The following is a 19361-nucleotide window of genomic DNA, read 5'->3' on the forward strand; positions in this document are numbered from 1 at the left end:
TGCTGGTTCATTTTGAATGGGTGTTTTGATAGAAGCTGATTGAGTTGCAGCAGCAATTGGTGACAATTGATACTCTGGTTCTTGAGAAGGAAGCTGCCATGAGTCTTGCAGAATAATGTGGCTGGCACAGTTCACTCCTCAGTGTGCAGACGGTGCTGGTTGCGTTGACTTGATCCATGTATTGTGGGAAGGTTAAGCACTCAGTTGGTTGATTAGCCAATTTGGAAACAGTGAGTGTAATGCTCATTCTTGGCATAACTATGCGTGTTCCCAGAGAGGCTGGAGCAGGAGCTTTAACTAGAGTGTAGAGATGGGGAAACACAGCTGTGCCGTCATCAGCTTTTGACAGTGAGTATTAGCTGTAGCCATTTGGGGAGCTTTAGAGAACCTTTGTAATTATAGTTACTTATGAGTTAGAAGATACTTGGAGAAGCAGGTCATATATATATATATACACACACACTACAAAGGTGACTTATTAATTGATAGTGACTTTTTACCTGAGCAGGGAAGTAAACGTATTTACTAAATTAGCTAATATTTTTCATGAGTCAAGTTTCTTTGTGAATGTATTTCCACTTTTTTCTGATAGTAAAACAGGAGACAATCATAAGACCTCACTTTAGCTTTAAATGCAGTGGCTGAATTGGTGTCCCCCCCCCCCCCCCCCTTTTTTTTTTTTTTTAATAGCCCAGCATAATAGCATAAATTAGATTTGGTGGTGTTTTAAGTTCACAGGAGGGTTGTAGCTTTGGAGTGAACACATTGCCTGTCCTGCTGTCCCTGCTAAAAGGGAGACACAGTAAGGTTTTCAACTGTTGTCTGCTGCTTAAATGGCATGACCCTCTTGAGCTTATGACTCAAACCAGTAGAAGGATGTGTGCATCACTCTTTCCTCTTTCCCTGGGCCATGTGGATTTTAATGTTGAATAAAGTGTGTAGTAAAAATCATGGGGTCCCCACAAATTGTACCGAGTGCTTGAATGTGATGTATTAGACTGTAACACCAAAGCGATTTACAGTAGTTTTCCTGTCAGAAGTAAAGTTTCATCTTGATCTTTAAAATCTTAGTTCAAGTTACGGAAAACTGGGATCTTTTTTGAATGAGTGCTCTTGGATGCCAGCTGGGAAGAGTTATGGAGATTGTTGGTCCTAAGTTGTAACCAATGGCTGGTTTTAGTGTGCTTAGAGAACCTTGTTATGGCATAGAAGGCAACCTGCTACAAAAGCAGCTCTTTTTGCTCATTGTGCGCACAGCTGAGTATAGAAAAGGTACAATATTTGAACACAGGTGGGCAGGCTGGGACTTCAAGAGTGCTTAGAGTCATTACATCAGTGTACTTGAAGATTAAGGCTGGAAGGGACTACTGGAAGTCATCTTGTCCAACACCTCTGCTCAGGCAGAGTCATCTGCTACTCATGGTTTTGCAATACAGAGATAAGCAAGGGGTAGTCTCACTTTAAAATACCTAGATCTCCTATTACCAAGTGTCACACTTAATGCAGTTTACCAAGCTTCATACAGGACACATCTCCCCTGGAAATGGGCTGGGTGAGCAGAGTGTTGGCGCTGCTGTTATCTTGTAGTCAAGTTTCTTCTGAAAGGTCTCTAACATTCCTCCAAAATACCCTCTGCGTTCTGATTGTATGAACCTGGAGCTTGCCCTGTTCTTGGGCTCTTCAGTGTCTTTTTGCTTGTATTTTACCTTACAGTGATCTTGTGGTTAACCTGGCTGGATAATTGAGAAGATTGCTCAGGTATGCAAGGTCTTCCTGATGTAGGATTACAAATGATGGACCCAAGGTATGTGTCAGCATTGAAAGGGAGGGTGATACCTGGTTGGGATGTCCCTGGAACAGTGGTTCCAGGCCTGCAGGTACACAGACTGAGCAGTACTCAGCAAAGCAGGGTGGGATCAGGGTTAAGGGTGGGCATATGCACAGTATTTTTGGGGGATGTGACTGTGTCCATGTTTGTTTCCTTAGCATCTCTGTATTCGTGTTTCCAAAGCGCGTTTAATAATGTCCATTAAAATGTCAGATTAGTCTTAATAACTAGTATTGTTTGGAGATACAATCTTTTTAATGCAGAATAGTTCAAGCTATTCCACAAGTTTTAGTGATAGACAAGGTCTCTAATACTAACTGTGCCATGCGTTTTTTTGCCTTGGGCAGCCATCACTGTATTTCCTATTTGCAGTCTTGTCTTTTTGCTGAACGTCCTTCAGAGCTGGCACTGGGAAGTCCACAAGTGTTAAGGGCAAATTGTTCTTTGTGAATATGAGAATGTGAACTGGCAGAGAGCTAGGAGTCTCTAGGGGTGGATTCAGAGACTGTATAGTGCTGAGAAATCAGGAAAATGTGGGGTGTTTTGACTGTTAGCTGTTTTGATGCACTGATTTCAGTAAGTGCAAGAGAAACAGTGCCAGTAGAAACACCTCTGTAGATGGAGCTGCATCTGCTGCGTTTCTGCTGCAAGATTACTGACAGGTGGGTTTTTTTCCTTCTCTTGCTTTATGTCATCTTTGAACAGTGGTGTTAGTCCCTGAAGCAAAAGGCTGGTGTCTTCAAAACTTTTGTGTCCTCATTAGACTCATAAATGGTATCCAGTCTTTCTTTTGCTGTTTCTTTTACTTCTGATGAGCATCAAGCTCTGTTTATTCACTGTGGAGTATCAATGTGTCTCTCTTTTCCACAGTACTTTTCTTTGCACAATGATTTCTTTAGAAAATCATTCTGTTGTTTTTTCAATCTTCGACATCCTGTCTGTGCTGTTCCTTAACTTGGTTATTTCCTTTACCATTCATGCATTTCTGTTGCCCTCTCTTCCTCCATCTGACTGCTAACTTCCTGACTGTACCATGAGTTCCTCTGTATGTGTCATAAGCATTGATAGGGTAAAAAATACTTTGTCTTTTACACTGCTGCTTCTAGCAGGAAGTTTAGGGTTTCTCCCCAGCCTTGAGCTTATCTTCTTGTATCTGTTATCTCCTTTGGGATATAGCCAGTCATCATTGTCTTGGTTCGGCCTGTGCTGAAGCGAAGCAATAGGGTGTTATCATCCTGACTCAAGACACTCTTTTGTGTGTCCTTTCTAACCCCCTGATTTATCCAAATGCCAGTAAAGTCCCAAGTACCATAGCAGATCATGCTAGTTATTCTTAGTGGAATTCTGTTCAAAATTGCTTTCCTGAGTCACAGCACTTTTGATGAGCTTTCTCTGTTTCTCTTCAGCATATTTTCAACCAGCCTCTAATAAACTTAGTCCAGTGTAACTGGAAATGGAGTCCTTTGGAGTGTGCTTAGCTTAAGCATTAAAAAGCACCCCCCCACACCATTGCATCCATTCTTTTGAGTTGTAATATTTAGTGTTGCTTTATTTTAGTTGTTATTTCACAGTACCAGTGTCCTTTTTCCTTTCTTCTCCACTCCAACTTTCTTATTGCTGAATACTTCAATTCTGTCCTTACAACCCTTTAAGAACAGCAGCACCACTGGCTGAAATTGAGTCTTCATCTTTTTCCCATTATGTCCCTCCTACCTCTCAGGTTATGTGAGACTACCCTGAGAGGTAGGAAAAGAAAATTGTATTCAGCTGGATTTTAAAGTGTATTTTTTGCTGCTTGCTTCAGTTTAGAAACATCTGGAGTACAGCCCAATGACGAGAAACAACCCCAAATGAAGCAGCAAGCCCTGATAAACTGTGAAAAGTTTAAGTGGATTGTAACATTTTATTCAGAGTAGTGTTTGATTTCGATACCTGCGTGGTCTTTAAATTCTACATGCTAGGCAGGTAATCGGCACCTTTGAAAAATCATGCTTTTTTTGTGCAGCCTTACCTCTTTGACTGCTGGGTTGTTGGTGGTGTGTTGGTGGTTTGTTGTTTTTTTTTTTGTTTTGGTGTGGGTGTTTTGTTTTGGTGTGGGTGTTTTGTTTTGTTTTGAACTTTTTTTTTTATTTCTTTGAATAGTCTTTTGAATACTTGAGTTCGGTACTTTCCTGATCTCTTCTTTGAAGAGTTCAGATATTAACATCTTTAGTAAACAGAGTATCTTTATCTGAGTGGATGGTATATGAATATTAATTAAATTGTCACAAAGGTTCAGATACCTTGAATAATCAAACCCAAGTTTTTAGTCCTCTCTCTTCTGAATTATAGACGTGTAACTAAAAGTTCTTTAGTAGAAGTAGAGCGATCTTCCAAGAAGTGGGGGAGTTCAAGTTAAATAAGTACCTGAATTTTGCTGGTATGCTTCAATATGCGCTTCAGAAGCAAGAACAGACAGCCTGTTTGCTTGTATTCTGAGTACATCCAGTCTGCTGTGTTTTCTTCCACCTTTTTTTTTCAAGCACCCATTAAAGCCTATTTTTCTCTCTAGTTTTGAAGAGTACTTTTTTGAAAGTGGGCCTGTCATTGATGGTGAAACCTCAACCACAAAAAATGCTTCCTAAGGAAAGGAACAGCAAGATGAGTGTGGGACAGGTAAAATACTTGGAATGAAATTGTGAAGAAAGGTTATGGGTATGTGAGAATGAGACAGGTGATAACCACACAGATATTCACCATCTTTCCTGGGCGGCTTTGCTAGTGGCAAAAACTGTCCTGTTCTGTACATTTTGCACCCATATTCCTAAAATCTCCTCCAATACTAGGTTTCCAGGTATTTTGGAGACGAAAAGTGGTGTATTTAAACCTGAAGAGTCCAAAGCTCATTTTATCATAATATTAAATGGTGCATTCCTGGGCTAATGATGCATCATTGATCAGCAGACTGCAGGTTCAGCATCAAAGAAATGTTCTTGTTGGGAAGCTGATGGACTGCTCTGAACCGTGGAAGTCCATTGAGTAGGGTCAGGTCTTCCTGCAGTGTTAGTGGCTGCTGTGGAGGGGGTAGCAGCCCCCCCGGGTTATCTGCTTTCTGAGATCACCCCCTCTTTTCCATCGCTTACTAGAATATAGCTCGTAGCTGCTGTAGAGCTTTATCTTCTGTTTGTGGCGAAGCATCTGTGGATTTTATTGATATGGGTCTGCTGGGCCCCTGACTCCTGTCTAGTTCAGGGGTGAATAGCACCGAACGCCTAACAAAAGGGAAAAAGGCAGCATGAAAGCCTTTTTATGTACACAAAGTGTACATCCAGCCCCGTGGCTTCTGTGCCCTGTTTTTATTTCTTGCAGAGATGGTGGAGCATGTTTACAGCTCCTTAGACTCGGCTGTGCAGTCATGCAGTTCAGCTCCAAAAATAACTCTCTTGGGGGATATTAATCCAGCGTTGGATTAACTTTCTAAAATCGTTAATCAGACTTGGTCCCCGAGGGACCTTCCAGCTGAACTTGCCACTTAGTTTCTGTTTGCTGGGGCAGCGGGAGGCGAGCGGAGGAAGCTGATGAGGTTTGACAAGAAGCGGTTACTTACGTAAGGTCCCGAGCGGAGGGACCCGTGTGCGTCTCTCCTCTGGCTGCAGGTCCCCGGGCTCAGGGCTCAGCTCCCTGCCGGCACCCGCTGTGTCCTGCCTTGTCTGGGCTGCGTTACTGCCCTCCCTTCCATTCACCTTGTTTTGCCTTGAAGAAATACCATGGGAAAACCTGCCTGCAAGGGCGGAGTTGGGGGGATCTGTGCCGGCTCTAGGGGATTCCTCTATACGCTGCCTTTTGTCCAGGGAGGAGAAACACGTGCTTTGTTTTATTAAATTCTCAAATGCACATGGCGTTCCTTTGGTTGCTTTTTAATCATTAACTTCTTTACTCGAGCTGTTCACGAAATGGCCTGGCCTGCTGTTTGAATATTACCTCTCTTCTGTAAAAGAAGAAATGAGCTGTTGTAGGCTGCTGTTTTCATATATGACTAGAACCGCGAGTCACGTAACTCCTATTAGCCTGCATTTTTTTTCTCCTGTCCGTAGAGTAAGAATAGGGTTCATTTCTTGAGAGTTGTGCTCTGATAGCTATAAGTTATTCAAAGTACTTTTGAGATCCTTGTATGGAAAGTGCCAGGGAAATTGCAAAGCAAGTTTGTTTTTTGTTGTTGTTGGTTTTTTTTTTTTTTTTTTTTTAAATGAGTTCTACTGAGAACTAATTTCATACATGAATAAAATCCCGTTTTCCACATGCAATGCCTAGGTAGAAGAGGAAAAGTCAATACGTTTTACTGACATACGTGCTCCCTCAGAACCAGGCAGGTAAATTGAGAGCTTGTGTGTCTGTGCTGATGCATTTTTGCACAAAATTTAACATACTTTGATTTCCAACTTGAGTGTTTATTACACTGGCTTAGTAGACTACTGGAAGCACTGCATAGCCTAGTTGAAATGCAGAAATACACTGTATGTGGTAATAACTCGCAGAATTTGCGCTTTAATGGGATAATCTGTCATGGTTCTGAAAAACCCTATTGATGTAAGAAAGTGTACTCAAGTGGTAGGGATGTTTTGGTTGTAGAGGTTTTTCCCTCAAATTATAAAATAGTGTGCTGCTGAGCATGAAAGTTGCTTAAACCTCCTCCAGGTTACAGCTGCGTGCATGTATAAGGGAAAATAATGGGAAGTTGCCTTCCTTTTTCTCAGACTCCTCCTCCACTTCATACACTCATGCCCGCACATGCATCCTGTTGCCTTCAGATTCTGCCTTGGAAGTAAATGTCGTAAAAATGAGTTGCAAAGTTGCTCTTACATGTCAGTGCTTCTTGGATCCCACTGGGAGGGAAAAAGGAGTTGCACTTGAGAAAACTCTGTAACTAGACATTTTAGCGACGGCTGTATCCTATTCACTGCTTGACTGCTGCTGGCATAACAAAAAGCAGTTCAGATTGGTTCTAGTTCTTTATTCACATCATGAAAATTGCTTACTAAATTGGAAGCGTTTCACACCAGGGATTGTGCCTTCCTTATTTTATTGGGCAATGTCTAACACGCTGTGTACCACTGGAATAAATAGTAGGTCATTTGTAATTGTCAGCACTGTAGATTGCAGAATTTTCTTTGCAATCGTAATTTTGTGATGACAGCTAAACATCTATTTTGGCCTAAAAAAAGAAGAAAAAACAATATTTGTTTCTGGCATTGCCACATAGGTAGAAGGAAACTAAATTATCATGCATTGGATTCATAAGATTATAAACTAGGAAAAAAAAAAGTCAGCATATTTGACTATGATGTCCACCGAAAAACAGAAAGAAATTCGTAGTGAAGATTTTATATATGCTTTTCAGCATTCACACTACTCTGATGCCTCCGAGTTGGTCTTCTCCTGGTGGGAGAAGTAGAACTACATCCATTTGTATTAGTTCAAGGTCTGTCACTTTGCTTTGTGTTTTATGACTGTGTAAGCATACGTATATTAATAATTATAATTATGTAGGGGATCTGTGCTAGCCTGCATTAAAAACTAGTCACACGGAAATTGTCTTCTGAATGCTGTGGCAGACTTCTCTTGCACCTTGCTTTGGAATGCAAATGCTTATTTTCTATAGCTGAATTTGATTAACTTACTGTCAACTTTCCTTGACTCTTCTGTCTTAAACCATTTGCTTTCTTCCTGCGTGACTTGTTAAGACGGACCACAACTCACTAAAGCAACATGAGGGTTAATGCCCACACTTGTATGTGAGAGTGGAAGTTTTCTGCAAATGTATTGCCGCATAATGTCATTTTGCTTTCGTAGCATGGCCGGTGGTCACGAACCAACGTTTTTTCTCCGGCATTCATTGTGAGCTTTGGAGCTAGCTAACCTCCTAGGGGAAGTATTGGGCTGTGAGTTACCTTCCCTTTGCCTGAGGTGAGAGGTGACAGTGCTCCGAGCTGCTTCCCCGTCTTCTTAGTTAACAGACAGTGTGTTTGCCCATGCATTAGGTGGATTCTATAATTTTTATAGGTCTCCCTTCTCTCTCTATAGATATGTGGCCTACAGATGATTTTTTTCCTGAAAACTGTAGAAGAAACATGATGGGGGGGAAATGAAACTGTTGAAAATAAGGGCTTACTCATCTGAAGCTATCCTCAGTCAAGTTTGTCTGGCAGGAGCTGCTGCTGCTCTTTTTGTGTCACGGCCAGTAAACTCGGGCTCTGGCTGAGGCTTCCAGCATCCCTCTTGCCAGGGATGCGGTGCTGTGCCAGGGAACTCAGGGAGAAGCCTGTCAGTCAGGCACTGGGTCAGCCAGCTCTGCTTAAGCGCTGCGGGCAGTTTAATACCAAAACATCACTGGGCTGAGACTACTGAGGACTGTTCTGCTGAGGAGGTGAGTGTGGGAGCAAAAAGGTGCCAGGATCTCGGTTTCATTTGACTTGTCGAGGTGGATTAGCAGCTCATTGCTGCCAACAAGTCTTGCTTCTCCTCCCCCTCCCCACCATGTTGTGCCACCTCTGGGAAGCTGTTTGACTCTAATGTGGTAAAAACCAGATAACCAAAAATAGTTTTTTGCTGGTTAGTTGAGTCAGTGCGCTGCGCAGCAAGGGGAACGCTCATGGGAGGTATAAGTGGCGGGAGCAGGAGGTGTCGGGGGAGAAGTGGGGGGGACTTTGCATCTGCTTAGGCTCTGAGGGGGAAAAGACAGCCAAAAGTGAATGTCTGACACTTCTTAACAACCAGTAAGCCAGTTGCATGCTTTAATTGTGTTTATTCCCGGTCCCTGTAACATCTACCAAATGTAGACAATATCACTGTGTTTCTTAATCACGTTGTTTAGTCTTTCAAGGGGCTTCCTGCAATACAGTCTTATTTATAGACTGTCCATTGTCTTATTTACTGCCTTGTGCTTTGCTTTGTGGAGATGTGCGAGCCTGCTGGCATCAGAACTACCATGGTTGGAAATAAATTGCTGGAGTGTTAAAATTCATAAACTGCTTTTATGGTATGTCTTGAGAACCCTATGTAGAATGTAGCAGGGCTTGCAAACATGGAGAACTGAACATTTTCAGAGTAGACCAGAGGACACACAAGGAAAAAGGAAGGGTAGAGCCATATATATGAAGGCTGGACGACCTCTCACTTGTAAGTAGTATGAGGCGAAGGTACAAAATTTCTTGATAAAGGGATGGCTTCATGATTTTGTTTGGGCTCATCTGAGTTCATGCTTCTGCTGCAATTGGAGAAGGGTTGCTAGACTGCGTTAGTTGCAGCAGCAACTGACGGTGGTCAGAGTCTTTTTTTCCTGTACCTGTTTGTGGCTTTTGGATGTTTGGTATATTCTGTCAGCTCATCTCTTGCCTTAGCTCTTTCAAGGGGTATGTGTGCAAGCATGTGTCCATGCTTTCACCACTTCCTTCTCTTTTCTGCTAAGAAGAAGTGGGACTGCACCTCTGGGGATTTCTACAGCTTCTCTCATTTTGTCATACATGATGGCATTTTGCCGGGTCTCGGCAGAGCGCTCAAGAAACGCCACCGTCGGCATGGAGGATTTGGCAAAGCAAGCAGGAACCTGGCAGCCTGCAGGAGGGTGCATGGGTTGCCGGTCTGAGAATTGCAAAGCTGTGCTACTTCAGTGGCAGTCCTGCTACTGCTGAGCAGGGAGAGGGGTACAGAAGGTTTGTTTGCAAGCTCCAAAAGGCACTACACCCGTTTGAAAAATGCTTGTTGTTTATTGCGAGGTTACAAACTTTGATGAGCCAAAAGAGACAGAACTTACATTCTGCAAAACCTGAGGACTTGGTTCTTCCCCTTTCCTTCCCCAAAATTCACAGCCTGCGCTGTTTGACATGAGATCCTATTGATATTCATATTTTTGCAGAACTATGACGTTTTATGTAGCTGATCATTTTACTGTTAATGTATACTGTATCCTTGAGTGTTCACGTGTCTGACGTTTACCATAAAGAAGTATTTCTATATGGGTATCTGGATCCGTTAGGTGAGGGTATGTGTTTGTGTGTATGTATGTATATGTGGAAACTGCTGTGTGTTCTGCCTTCTTCCTGACATCCTGGTTGCTATAGTGCAGTGATCTATTTGTGAACACCCAGAAGATCATTGCTATAGTTAAAAGAATCGGTGTTTCCTGGCCATAACTTCCTGGGCAATCTCTTCTCCTGGTGTGCCAGCTTTAACCAATTCGGTCACGTTCCCTGGGACTCCATGAGTGACACTGTAACAGGAGCTTCCTCTAGTTTGTCGCTTTTCCCTACTGGCATATTTAATAATATTTAAAAATAGTTTTTCTATTTAAATCTAATGCATGCTATTATTCACCGTATATTTCAGTGCTTCAGCCATCTTTCTAACAGACTGTCGAGCTATGCAGCGTGTTGTGTCCTGTGTCTGCTTCTGTAATATGTGCCATTCTTCTGCCCTTGCACATACATACACACATACGTTTTCATCCACCTGCCCAGCCAGGCAAAATGTAGGAGACGAAGCAGCAGCACTGGAGTTCTGTCTGAACTGCTGTATTATTATTTTTATTCTTTTTTTTTTTTTTCCCCTTCTCCCTGCAGGTGTGAATGAGAGAGACTCTCTGCAGTATTTAGTGTCCAGTTGTACTGGCTCTGAAGAACAGCAGCATCGCAATGCCCCCTCCTGCTGATATAGTGAAGGTGGCGATTGAATGGCCAGGTGCCTTCCCCAAGTTAATGGAAATAGATCAAGTAAGTGCCTGTGTATGTGTGCTCGGCCAATGCTTGTGCGTAAATAAGTTCTTCTCTGCGTGTGTGTGTCTCTGCATTTATGTTTACTTTGGGGCACACATATGTTTCTGTGAGTGCGTTTGTGGTAAAAGGTGTTTTTTATAATGGGCGTAACCCTCTTCCTCTCTTACTGCTTAATGTTTTTGATGTGTTTAGCTGTTTTTTCTGATTTGCTTTTTCTTTTTAAACAGCTGCTTAAATAAGGTGTTTACTGCTTGTGTGACCCCCTTAACACTTTCGTGCCTTAGTTTGTTCAACTGTGAAATTGTGGTAATGTTGTTACCTCTGGGTGGAAAGTCTTCGAATTTTTAGTCAGTGCTTTTCATTTGGAGTAGGATCATACCGAATGGCTGCAGCAAGTGCAGATTTTGGAACTTAAGTAGTGGTGCACTGTGAGCAGAAGGATCTTTGCTGTTCCTTACAGGAATCTCGGGGGTTGTCCTGTTTAGCTGGTTATTTCTAATGCAATAGCCTCATGGACTGATTGGAGGCAGTGTGCAGAAGCTAACAAATTCAAAATTATGAATTAAAGGTTCTTTGTAGGAAATTTGGGCGGGGGAGCAGTTGGGGGGGAAACAAACCAAATCAAGTTATACAAGTGCCATGCTTTATGTTCTGGATTTCTCTGAGATTGTTTTTGTGGCACATGTATTAAAATTAAAAGCAACCTCTTAACAGCTTACCCGTAACGTTTTGAAATCATACAGCATGTTACCTGTTTAGAATAATTATTATTTCTGTAAACAGTATTCAGAGTGAAGGAAAGCATTTCATAATGTGCTTTAGACCCTAGTGTATCTGGGGACCAAGTACATTATAAAGTTCTATTGGAGAGGAGAAAATTTCAATTCATGCAGAAAATGTTTTACTGAAATGGGATCCTAATTTCTTCATGCAGTGCAATCAGTTTCACTTCTAGTTAACCATTTTGTGGCACATGCTTGGGAAATTCCTGTGTGAACTTTGTGGAAACATGGTACTAGAGGGTGGCTGAAATAGCAGCAGTATGATTTTTAGGCACTCTGGAAGCCTCTTTAGAGGTAAGGGGAGTTCCCAAGCAGTTAGCACTTTGTAGTTTGATTTCCAGACCTGTCAAGCTTCTCCATTTTCATTTGCTGAAATTTTTTAGTAAGCATATATCTACAGATACAAATCTCTTGCCTTCTGGAGTGAAGAATGTTTTACTTTTTTCTTCTTATATAACAAATGGTAGACACTGTGCACACTGCGTTCAGGGAAGGATGCATGTTAGTCATGATGAACAACAGCTTGTTGCTACCAAGTACAGTGGGGACAAAAATGAACAAATACTATGCAGTCTCCTTCCAAGCAGCAGTAAAATAATACCAAAATGATTGTTTTTAATTTACAAAATGGCTTAAAGTAACTCTCCAAAAAACCTCATACCTTATCTCATCATATATCAGCTTACTGTCCTGGAACCTTGTTTTTTCCTTTATTACATAAGATTTAAAGGGGACAAGAAAGATCAATGCTAAGTTATGTCGGGTAGAACTCTTCCAACCCAGCCTGCCAAGTTGTCTGCAAGCTTCCTCGTGCCGCTTTATGGGGAGGAGCAGGGAGAAGAGGGAAAATAAGGTTGAAAGGGAGAAGGCTAACAGCAGCCTGCTCCTGATGCAGGGAAAAATGGGGGAATGAAGTTTGAGGGTCTCATTCCTCATCTTTCTGACATGGAAAATACAGGTGTGGTGACAAGAAGTGAAGATGGGAAAGAAACATCCTTTCTTAATACCCATACACACAAACCTGCAGATTTGCCTTTTTCAGCTATGGGAGCTATGTGGGAATGAGCCCTGAAAACATACAGGGTGATACATGCTTCTAAACACACAGCTCTGCCTTTGGTTCACTTAATGCTAACTTTTCCCCAATCTGTTTCCTTTAAAACATCTATTTAGTTGAAGAGCTGTAGCGGAGGAGATGATTCATACCTCAGATGGCTAGCTGTCAGAGATGATAAAGGGAAGGAGGGAAAAGGAAGGCAGAAAAGAGAAATGACTTTCCCATTGACCAGACATTGCAGCCAGTGCATGTCTCCCAGGTGGGATCTGCTCATTCAAGCAGCATTTGACATATATTCAGAAAATCCTAAAAACTTTGCATTACCAGTTTCCTCCCTCTCTGATCCCTTACTAGCAAGAAAAACAGTATTTAAAAGAACAGCACTGTATTATTACTTTAAAAAGAACAACAAAAAAAACTCACTGTAGCATGACGCAGGCTCTTTATCTTTCAGGGTACTGAGGCTATTCCAAATATTGAAGTACAAATACCATATAAGAGATCACAGGAAAATCTGTGTTTTTGTTTTTTTTTTAAGGTTGCTTGCTGTATACACATGGTGGCATTTATTTATATTCAGTTGCACAGTATCCCAATTCACCTGCTGTGTATATGCATATTTTGCTTAACAATGAAGAGAATAAAATATTTTCAAAGTGAGGAAATGTCATTGTGAAACTACAGTGATTAGCAGTGGTGTACTAGAAAGTGTTGGGCCTGAAAAGAGCTCGAGTATTTTTTCCACCAAATGTTATTAAACTTTACATTAAAAACCTCCCCTTCAGGTGCATGACTTCTGACAACCTTGACTTCATGAGGTGCAGAACTTTTCCTAGTTGATGCTTCCCACTGTGTTTTCTGTAGGTTTGTCAACCTGGGTTCATCAATGACAGTTTTAACTTTAATCATACAAAATTAGTTTCACTGAGTTAGAGAGACTCTTTGCTGCACAGTTAATATATAATTAAGTGTTTTTCGGAACCAGCCTCTGTGCCTAACCTTTCTTCTCATTCATTGAAATGTACTATTTGATGTCAGGGTTTTACAACTGCTTTTTTCCTGGAAATTTGCTTTAAACAAGGAGGGCAAAACCGCGTATTATTTACTTACCTATAAGTACTTTTTATTATTACTTACTTATTATTTACTTACTTTACCTCTCTCTTACCAGGTGGGGACTAGTTAAGTTGCAGTAAACCTAGCAACTGGCTGTTGCCTGTATGTATTAAACCTGATTTTAAAGCATGTGCAAGCTAATGTACTTTTCTGCTTTCTCCTTGAGAGATGGACTTGACTGAATTCAGTTACTCTCTTCCTGAATACTTGTTTTTTTTCATTTGGGTTTCCCCCCATTTCTATCACTTTCCTCAATTGTAAATTTGAAAAATAACATCTGGACTCTTCCCCCCTGCGTAAATCCCTACTGGCAATATTAGTACTTGTATTGGGTTTGCATGGCAAGGTTTTGGTAGCAGGGGGGCTACAGGGCTGGCTTCTGTGAGAAGCTGCTAGAAGCTTCCCCCATGTCCGACAGAGCCAATGCCAGCCGGCTCCAAAGGCGGACCCGCTGTTGGCCAAGGCCGAGCCCATCAGCGACAGTGGTAGTGCCTCTGGGATAACAGATTTAAGAAGGGGAAAAGAGTTGCTGTGCAACAGAAACTGCACCCAGAGAGAGGAGTGAGAACATGTGAGAGAAACAACCCTGCAGACACCCAGGTCAGTGAAGAAGGAGGGGGAGGAGGTGCTCCAGGCGCCGGAGCAGAGATTCCCCTGCAGCCCGTGGGGAAGACCATGGTGAGGCAGGCTGTTCCCCTGCAGCCCATGGAGGTCCACGGTGGAGCAGATCTCCACCTGCAGCCCGGGGAGGACCCCACGCCGGAGCAGGGGGCTGCCTGAAGGAGGCTGTGACCCCGTGGGAACCCCGCGCTGGAGCAGGCTCCTGGCAGGACTTGTGGACCCATGGAGAGAGGAGTCTATGCTGGAGCAGGTTTTCTGGCAGGACTTGTGACCCCGTGGGGGACCCACGCTGGAGCAGCCTGGGAATGACTGCAGCCTGTGGGAAGGACTCGCATTGGAGAAGTTCATGGAGGACTGTCTCCTGTTGGAGGGACCCCATGCTGGAGCAGGGGACGAGTGAGGAATGCTCCCCCTGAGGAGGAAGGAGAGGCAGAGACAAGGTGTGATGAACTGACCTCAACCCCCATTCCCCGTCCCCCTGTGCTGCTGGAGGGGGAGGAGGTAGAGAATTTGGGAGTGAAGTTGTGCTCGGGAAGAAGGGAGGAGTGGGAGGAAGGTGTTTTTAAGATCTGGTTTTATTTCTCATTACCCTTCTCTGATTTGATTGGTAATAAATTAAACTAATTTCCCCAAGTTGAATCTGGTTTGCCTGTTACGGTAATTGGTGAGTGATCTCCCTGTCCTCATCTCGACCCATGACCCTTTCATTAAATTTTCTCTCCCCTGTTCAGTTGAGGAGGGGGAGTGATAGAATGGCTTTGGTGGGCACTTGATGTCCAACTAGGGTCAACCCACCACAGTACTCTGGTCAAAATTAATTTTTAATGAAAAGATTTTATTACGACTTTTAAGACCTAGATATAGGAATGATCTTCTACTTTTAAGTCTTCCTGTCATGTAGGAGGAGGAATGGAATTGGGTTGGTGTCTGAATTTGCATTGGGATCTTTTTGTGACTTTTTAGGGGTGCAGTCTGGGGAAGAAATGAATGGTAGACGCTGACTGTCTGTTACCTCCTTCTCCCAATCTTCTGGCTGATTATTGTGGAAGATGTTAAGGGTAGGGCCACACGGCCTCTGTACAGGTGAACCAGGATGCTGGCTACTGTATCCTGTCTTGTCTTTATTTGTCCCAGAAATAGCCATTTTCTAAGAGGATGTTATTTCTTTTGTTCAGATAGAAATTTGCATGCTTTAATTTGTGCCCATTACGTATAACTCATTCCCAACTGTTGGGTTTTTGTTACAGCACAAATTATTTTAGGTAAGCCAGTGCTGGTTTTAGGTTACCTGGGTACTTTGTTCTGTGGATTTACAGCTTCACTCTTCCTGCTGCAGGGGAAGCAGCTTCCAGGAAAGGCACAAGGTGGATATTTGGGGACAGTAACTATTTTAGCTTACCCCATTCAAATCCACTCTTGTGTGTTAACACAAATTTTACTAAAACCAGATTTCTCTAAACTCGGGGATGAACTTACTCACCATTGGAGGTAAACACTGTTCCTACAGAAGGGAACAGTTTGTAATAAAACATGGCCATACAGTCTCTTCCTCCAGGTTTACTTTTATCTATGAGATCATGAAATATAGATTAAATTAGCAGATGTGAATCTTTACATTAGCCAAAAAAAAGGGGGAGGAGGGGGGAAGCTGTGTTTTCAAAGTACAAATGTGGTACAGTGGGCAAAATTTACAGGAGCACTGTCAAATGACAATTTCATGTTAATACAGTGCAGCACATAGGAGGAACCATGGACTGCTTTACATGAATGCTTTCTCTAAGGTTTACATTTAGTCAGTAAGTTTATCTTTTAAGAGTGTCTTTCAAGTTGTCTCTTCTGCCAGTATATGCTATAAATGTAATTTTAATTTTTTTTCTTCAGAGAAGTAATTGTACTTCACTGCATATTAAAAGGAAATAAGATATTTTTTTTTTTAAGGGGAACTTTGAAATCGTTTTGGGTTTCAGACCTAAATCTGGACCCTTGGGGATTGTTAGTTGATTTAGTGCAGTGTTTCTCAAACTGTGGGGAGAAATGTAGTTCAAAAGGGATTGTGAAATGCTTAATTAGAGAAAAGAGAGCGGCACATCGCTTCTGCCATGTGTGTGGACTAAGAATAGCTGTAGTTTGTGCAAGTGCTGTCACTAGTAATAGCAGTATAGTGATACAAACCTAGCATCAGAAGTCTAAATGTATGCAATATTAGTGAGCACCAGCATTGTTCAAGTGGTGAAGAAGAGAGGGATGTTAATGTCTCTGCACCAGAGCCTGTTCCGTGTCGCTCCCTGCTCTTAGTTCTGGCTCCAGACTCCCACTACCTCAAAATCAAGGGGTGTAGTGCTGAGGGAATGAAGGGAGAGGCTCTTACCTCCTTCCCACAAACCTGCAAAATTATATGAACCCTTATCCAAAAAGTGTAATAGTATTGCAGTAGCTGGAGGTACTGATGCTTTTTGGTATTAATATTGTGAAGATTTCCAGTGTCATTGCACATTGTGAGTTTAAAGTAGTTAAGGGAAATGTCAGTGCCTTTAACAGCTGACAAGATCTCAGTTTCTTGAAGATAGAGGACTAGGAAGCAGGTCGGGGTGGGAGGGGGAGAAATAATATTACACTGGCTTATAAAAATGTTTCCTGCCTGCTTTCTGTCAGGTTGGAGAAGGGAGTTAGTGCTTGAGGCTGGGTACTGCAGCTCTATCTCAGCCATTCTGAAAGAGGACCTTGGTTGCTGCTAATTAGAAACTTACCCAAAAGTAGATGAGCTGAAAGGTGGCTGCCTTTTCAAAAAGATTGAAAAACATTTGGCTAGCTTAAGCCAGTTTACTAAAGGTAGGGCTTGCTTAAAATCAACTTTAGGTGTTAAACAGATGCTAGCAATAATTTAATGAGTTTTATTGCTCCTTGTTGTACCTGTCAGTATTTCAGCTTCACAAAATCAAAGATGAAACTGTTTATAAAGCAGATACTAATGAGCATATAGACATAGTGAAAATATTTAACATTTTTATAATCCTTTCAGTTTTGTTACCATCAGGGTTTATTAGTAGAACTGGTAAGGAAATCATATCCACTAACTTAATGTGCCATTTTCTTTGTTGGACTAATGAAAGGTCTCAATTTAAAAAAAAAAAAAAAGCTGTTCAGCAACAAGAATAACCTTGGAAACAATAATGCAGATGTTTTAATGCATTGAATATAATTCAGTGCACTAACACACACATATACATAGGCAGTGCTTTGTTAACGTAATTCACAATGATTGGTTCATTACAATGGGTGTCGAAAAATAGGATACCTTTTCTTACAGGGCTGTGGGGTTGGAGCACTCATCATTAGAGCTCCAGTTCTTCGCTGTGGTGGCAGCCAGCCATCCTGGATGAAAGGGCTCTGGGGTGCGAACGTTTCCTGGGTTGTGTTTTGTTGTGTTGTGTTGCTGCGCTGACAGAACTATGTGGTGTTGACCTGGCCTTGGCGGGTTTTTATGGTCTCTGTTACTGCAGTGTTGGGGTGTCCCTGTTTTTCAGGTATTCACTTCCTCTCGTGCTCCCCTGAGTTAGGGAAATCCTCTTCTCCATCTTTTACGGATGCTCGATGTCTAATTAACAAGTCTGGTCTCACTAATACTCCATTGTAGTCAATGGAGAGAGTTGATTTCCAAAGTGATTCAGAGCAGGTTGAGGAGGCTGAAGCCCAAAGCTCTCCAGTACCTCCCCCTTGCAGAAGATGTCGCCTCTTACATCATGAGAAACCAGTGGCAAAGTAGTGAGTCAAGGACCCAGGTGTCCTGGCATCTGGTGTTTGCTACTGAACAGTCCTGCTTCTGTTTCTGTAGCCCCTGGTGTATGACAGTAACAGATGAAGCCTCCACTGACTGTGACAAGAGGGGTTTTTCTGTTTTTAATAGCTACAAAAATTACTTTTGCACTAAAAGATTTGTTAGTAGAATGGTAGCATTAATTATAGACAGAATGGTGCATTTACTGGCTTGAAATTCTGTTTTTTTGACAGGTGCACAGATCAGCAACAGAACTTTTTTTTTTTTTTAATGCTGAGTGTTTTCCACTAACAGGTCTGCTGTGTCTGCTGTTTTTCTGTGGTAGGCTTAATGACAGCAAGGGGTAAGGGTTTTCTTGTTACTTCTGTGATTAAAAGGTGTCAGCCAGGGAAAGTGATATCTCAATCATTGTCAACCCCCTACCCCCGCCCCCGGCAAAAAAAAAAACCAAACAAAAAAACCCCACCAACCAACCAACCCCCAAAAAACAGTAAAAGAAAAAGCAGTGAATCTCTGCTCGTCATTTGAAAAGGAAAGATATTCGACCTTGGCCTAAAAGAAACCTATCTACAATTCTCTGGTATAACACTATCAAAGTATATCTGAACTGCATGTATAACACAGGTTTCTACCCAGATTTAGGCTTCTGTCCTCTTTACAGTTCACATGTGTATGCATGCACTCTATTTGATTTAGAAGTGCTTTAAGCCCAGATTAGTTTACTGGTGGCTTGAACTGGACCTAGGGCTTGGTCAGCACTATTGTATTGAATGTTCTTTGCTTTCATTTGCTCATCCCACTATTTCCCTGGAACAAAACAGTGGCCTGGACTCACCCAGCCTCGATTCCTGCATGCTTGTGCTTAGTGCTTCCTGGTGGCTGGTTACCTCTATGGGGAACCCAAGGTGTAGGCATGAAAGGATGAAACTGGTGAGGAAATTGGAGTGGGAAATCTAAGTCTGTGTTCTGCAAGTTACTTTAGAAGTGGTACAAAATTTTGCACAAGTAGCAAGGGCAGGTATTCAAGACTAAGTTAGGGATCTGTGTGCATCTTGGCACACAAAACCTGGAGACGTGACCTGAGGTGTATGCAGGTGAGCACAGAAGTGGTGACTAGGTATTACTGCGTGGTGGATGTCATTAGGGCTACACTTAGACAGCATCTCAGACACCTGTACTAACCAGTCAATGCAGATAAAGCTTTACGGGGTGTGTAAATTCACGTCACCTCTAGTGCTGCCTATGCTTGGTGTCAATGGCAGGATTCTCCCCATGTGTGCAGATCAGCAAGTCGCAAAGCCATAATGCCCCATTATTGTCTCCTGCTGGATTTCAGTTATCAATTTAATACCTACCCTAGCAAAATACTTTTATGCTAACTGTTGTGTTCAGCATGGATGGCTGTGATATGTTAGCTGAAGGGGTTATCTCCTGT

General features: G+C 42.2%; 1 protein-coding gene across 1 annotated transcript in view; it reads left to right on the forward strand.

The window, feature by feature from the left end:
- Positions 1-19361, forward strand: part of LOC104841266 (engulfment and cell motility protein 1) — a 212703-nt gene that overhangs the window by 39847 nt on the left and 153495 nt on the right. Inside the window, exon 2 of the mRNA XM_010582811.1 lies at positions 10423-10572. Within this exon, the coding sequence (XP_010581113.1) occupies positions 10495-10572 (78 nt within the window). The 5' untranslated portion in view covers positions 10423-10494. The remainder of the gene's footprint in view (positions 1-10422; positions 10573-19361) is intronic.

The sequence above is a fragment of the Haliaeetus leucocephalus genome, unplaced genomic scaffold (assembly GCF_000737465.1).
Source record: "Haliaeetus leucocephalus isolate CR32 unplaced genomic scaffold, Haliaeetus_leucocephalus-4.0 Scaffold83, whole genome shotgun sequence".
In the NCBI taxonomy this organism is placed as follows: Eukaryota; Metazoa; Chordata; class Aves; order Accipitriformes; family Accipitridae; genus Haliaeetus; species Haliaeetus leucocephalus.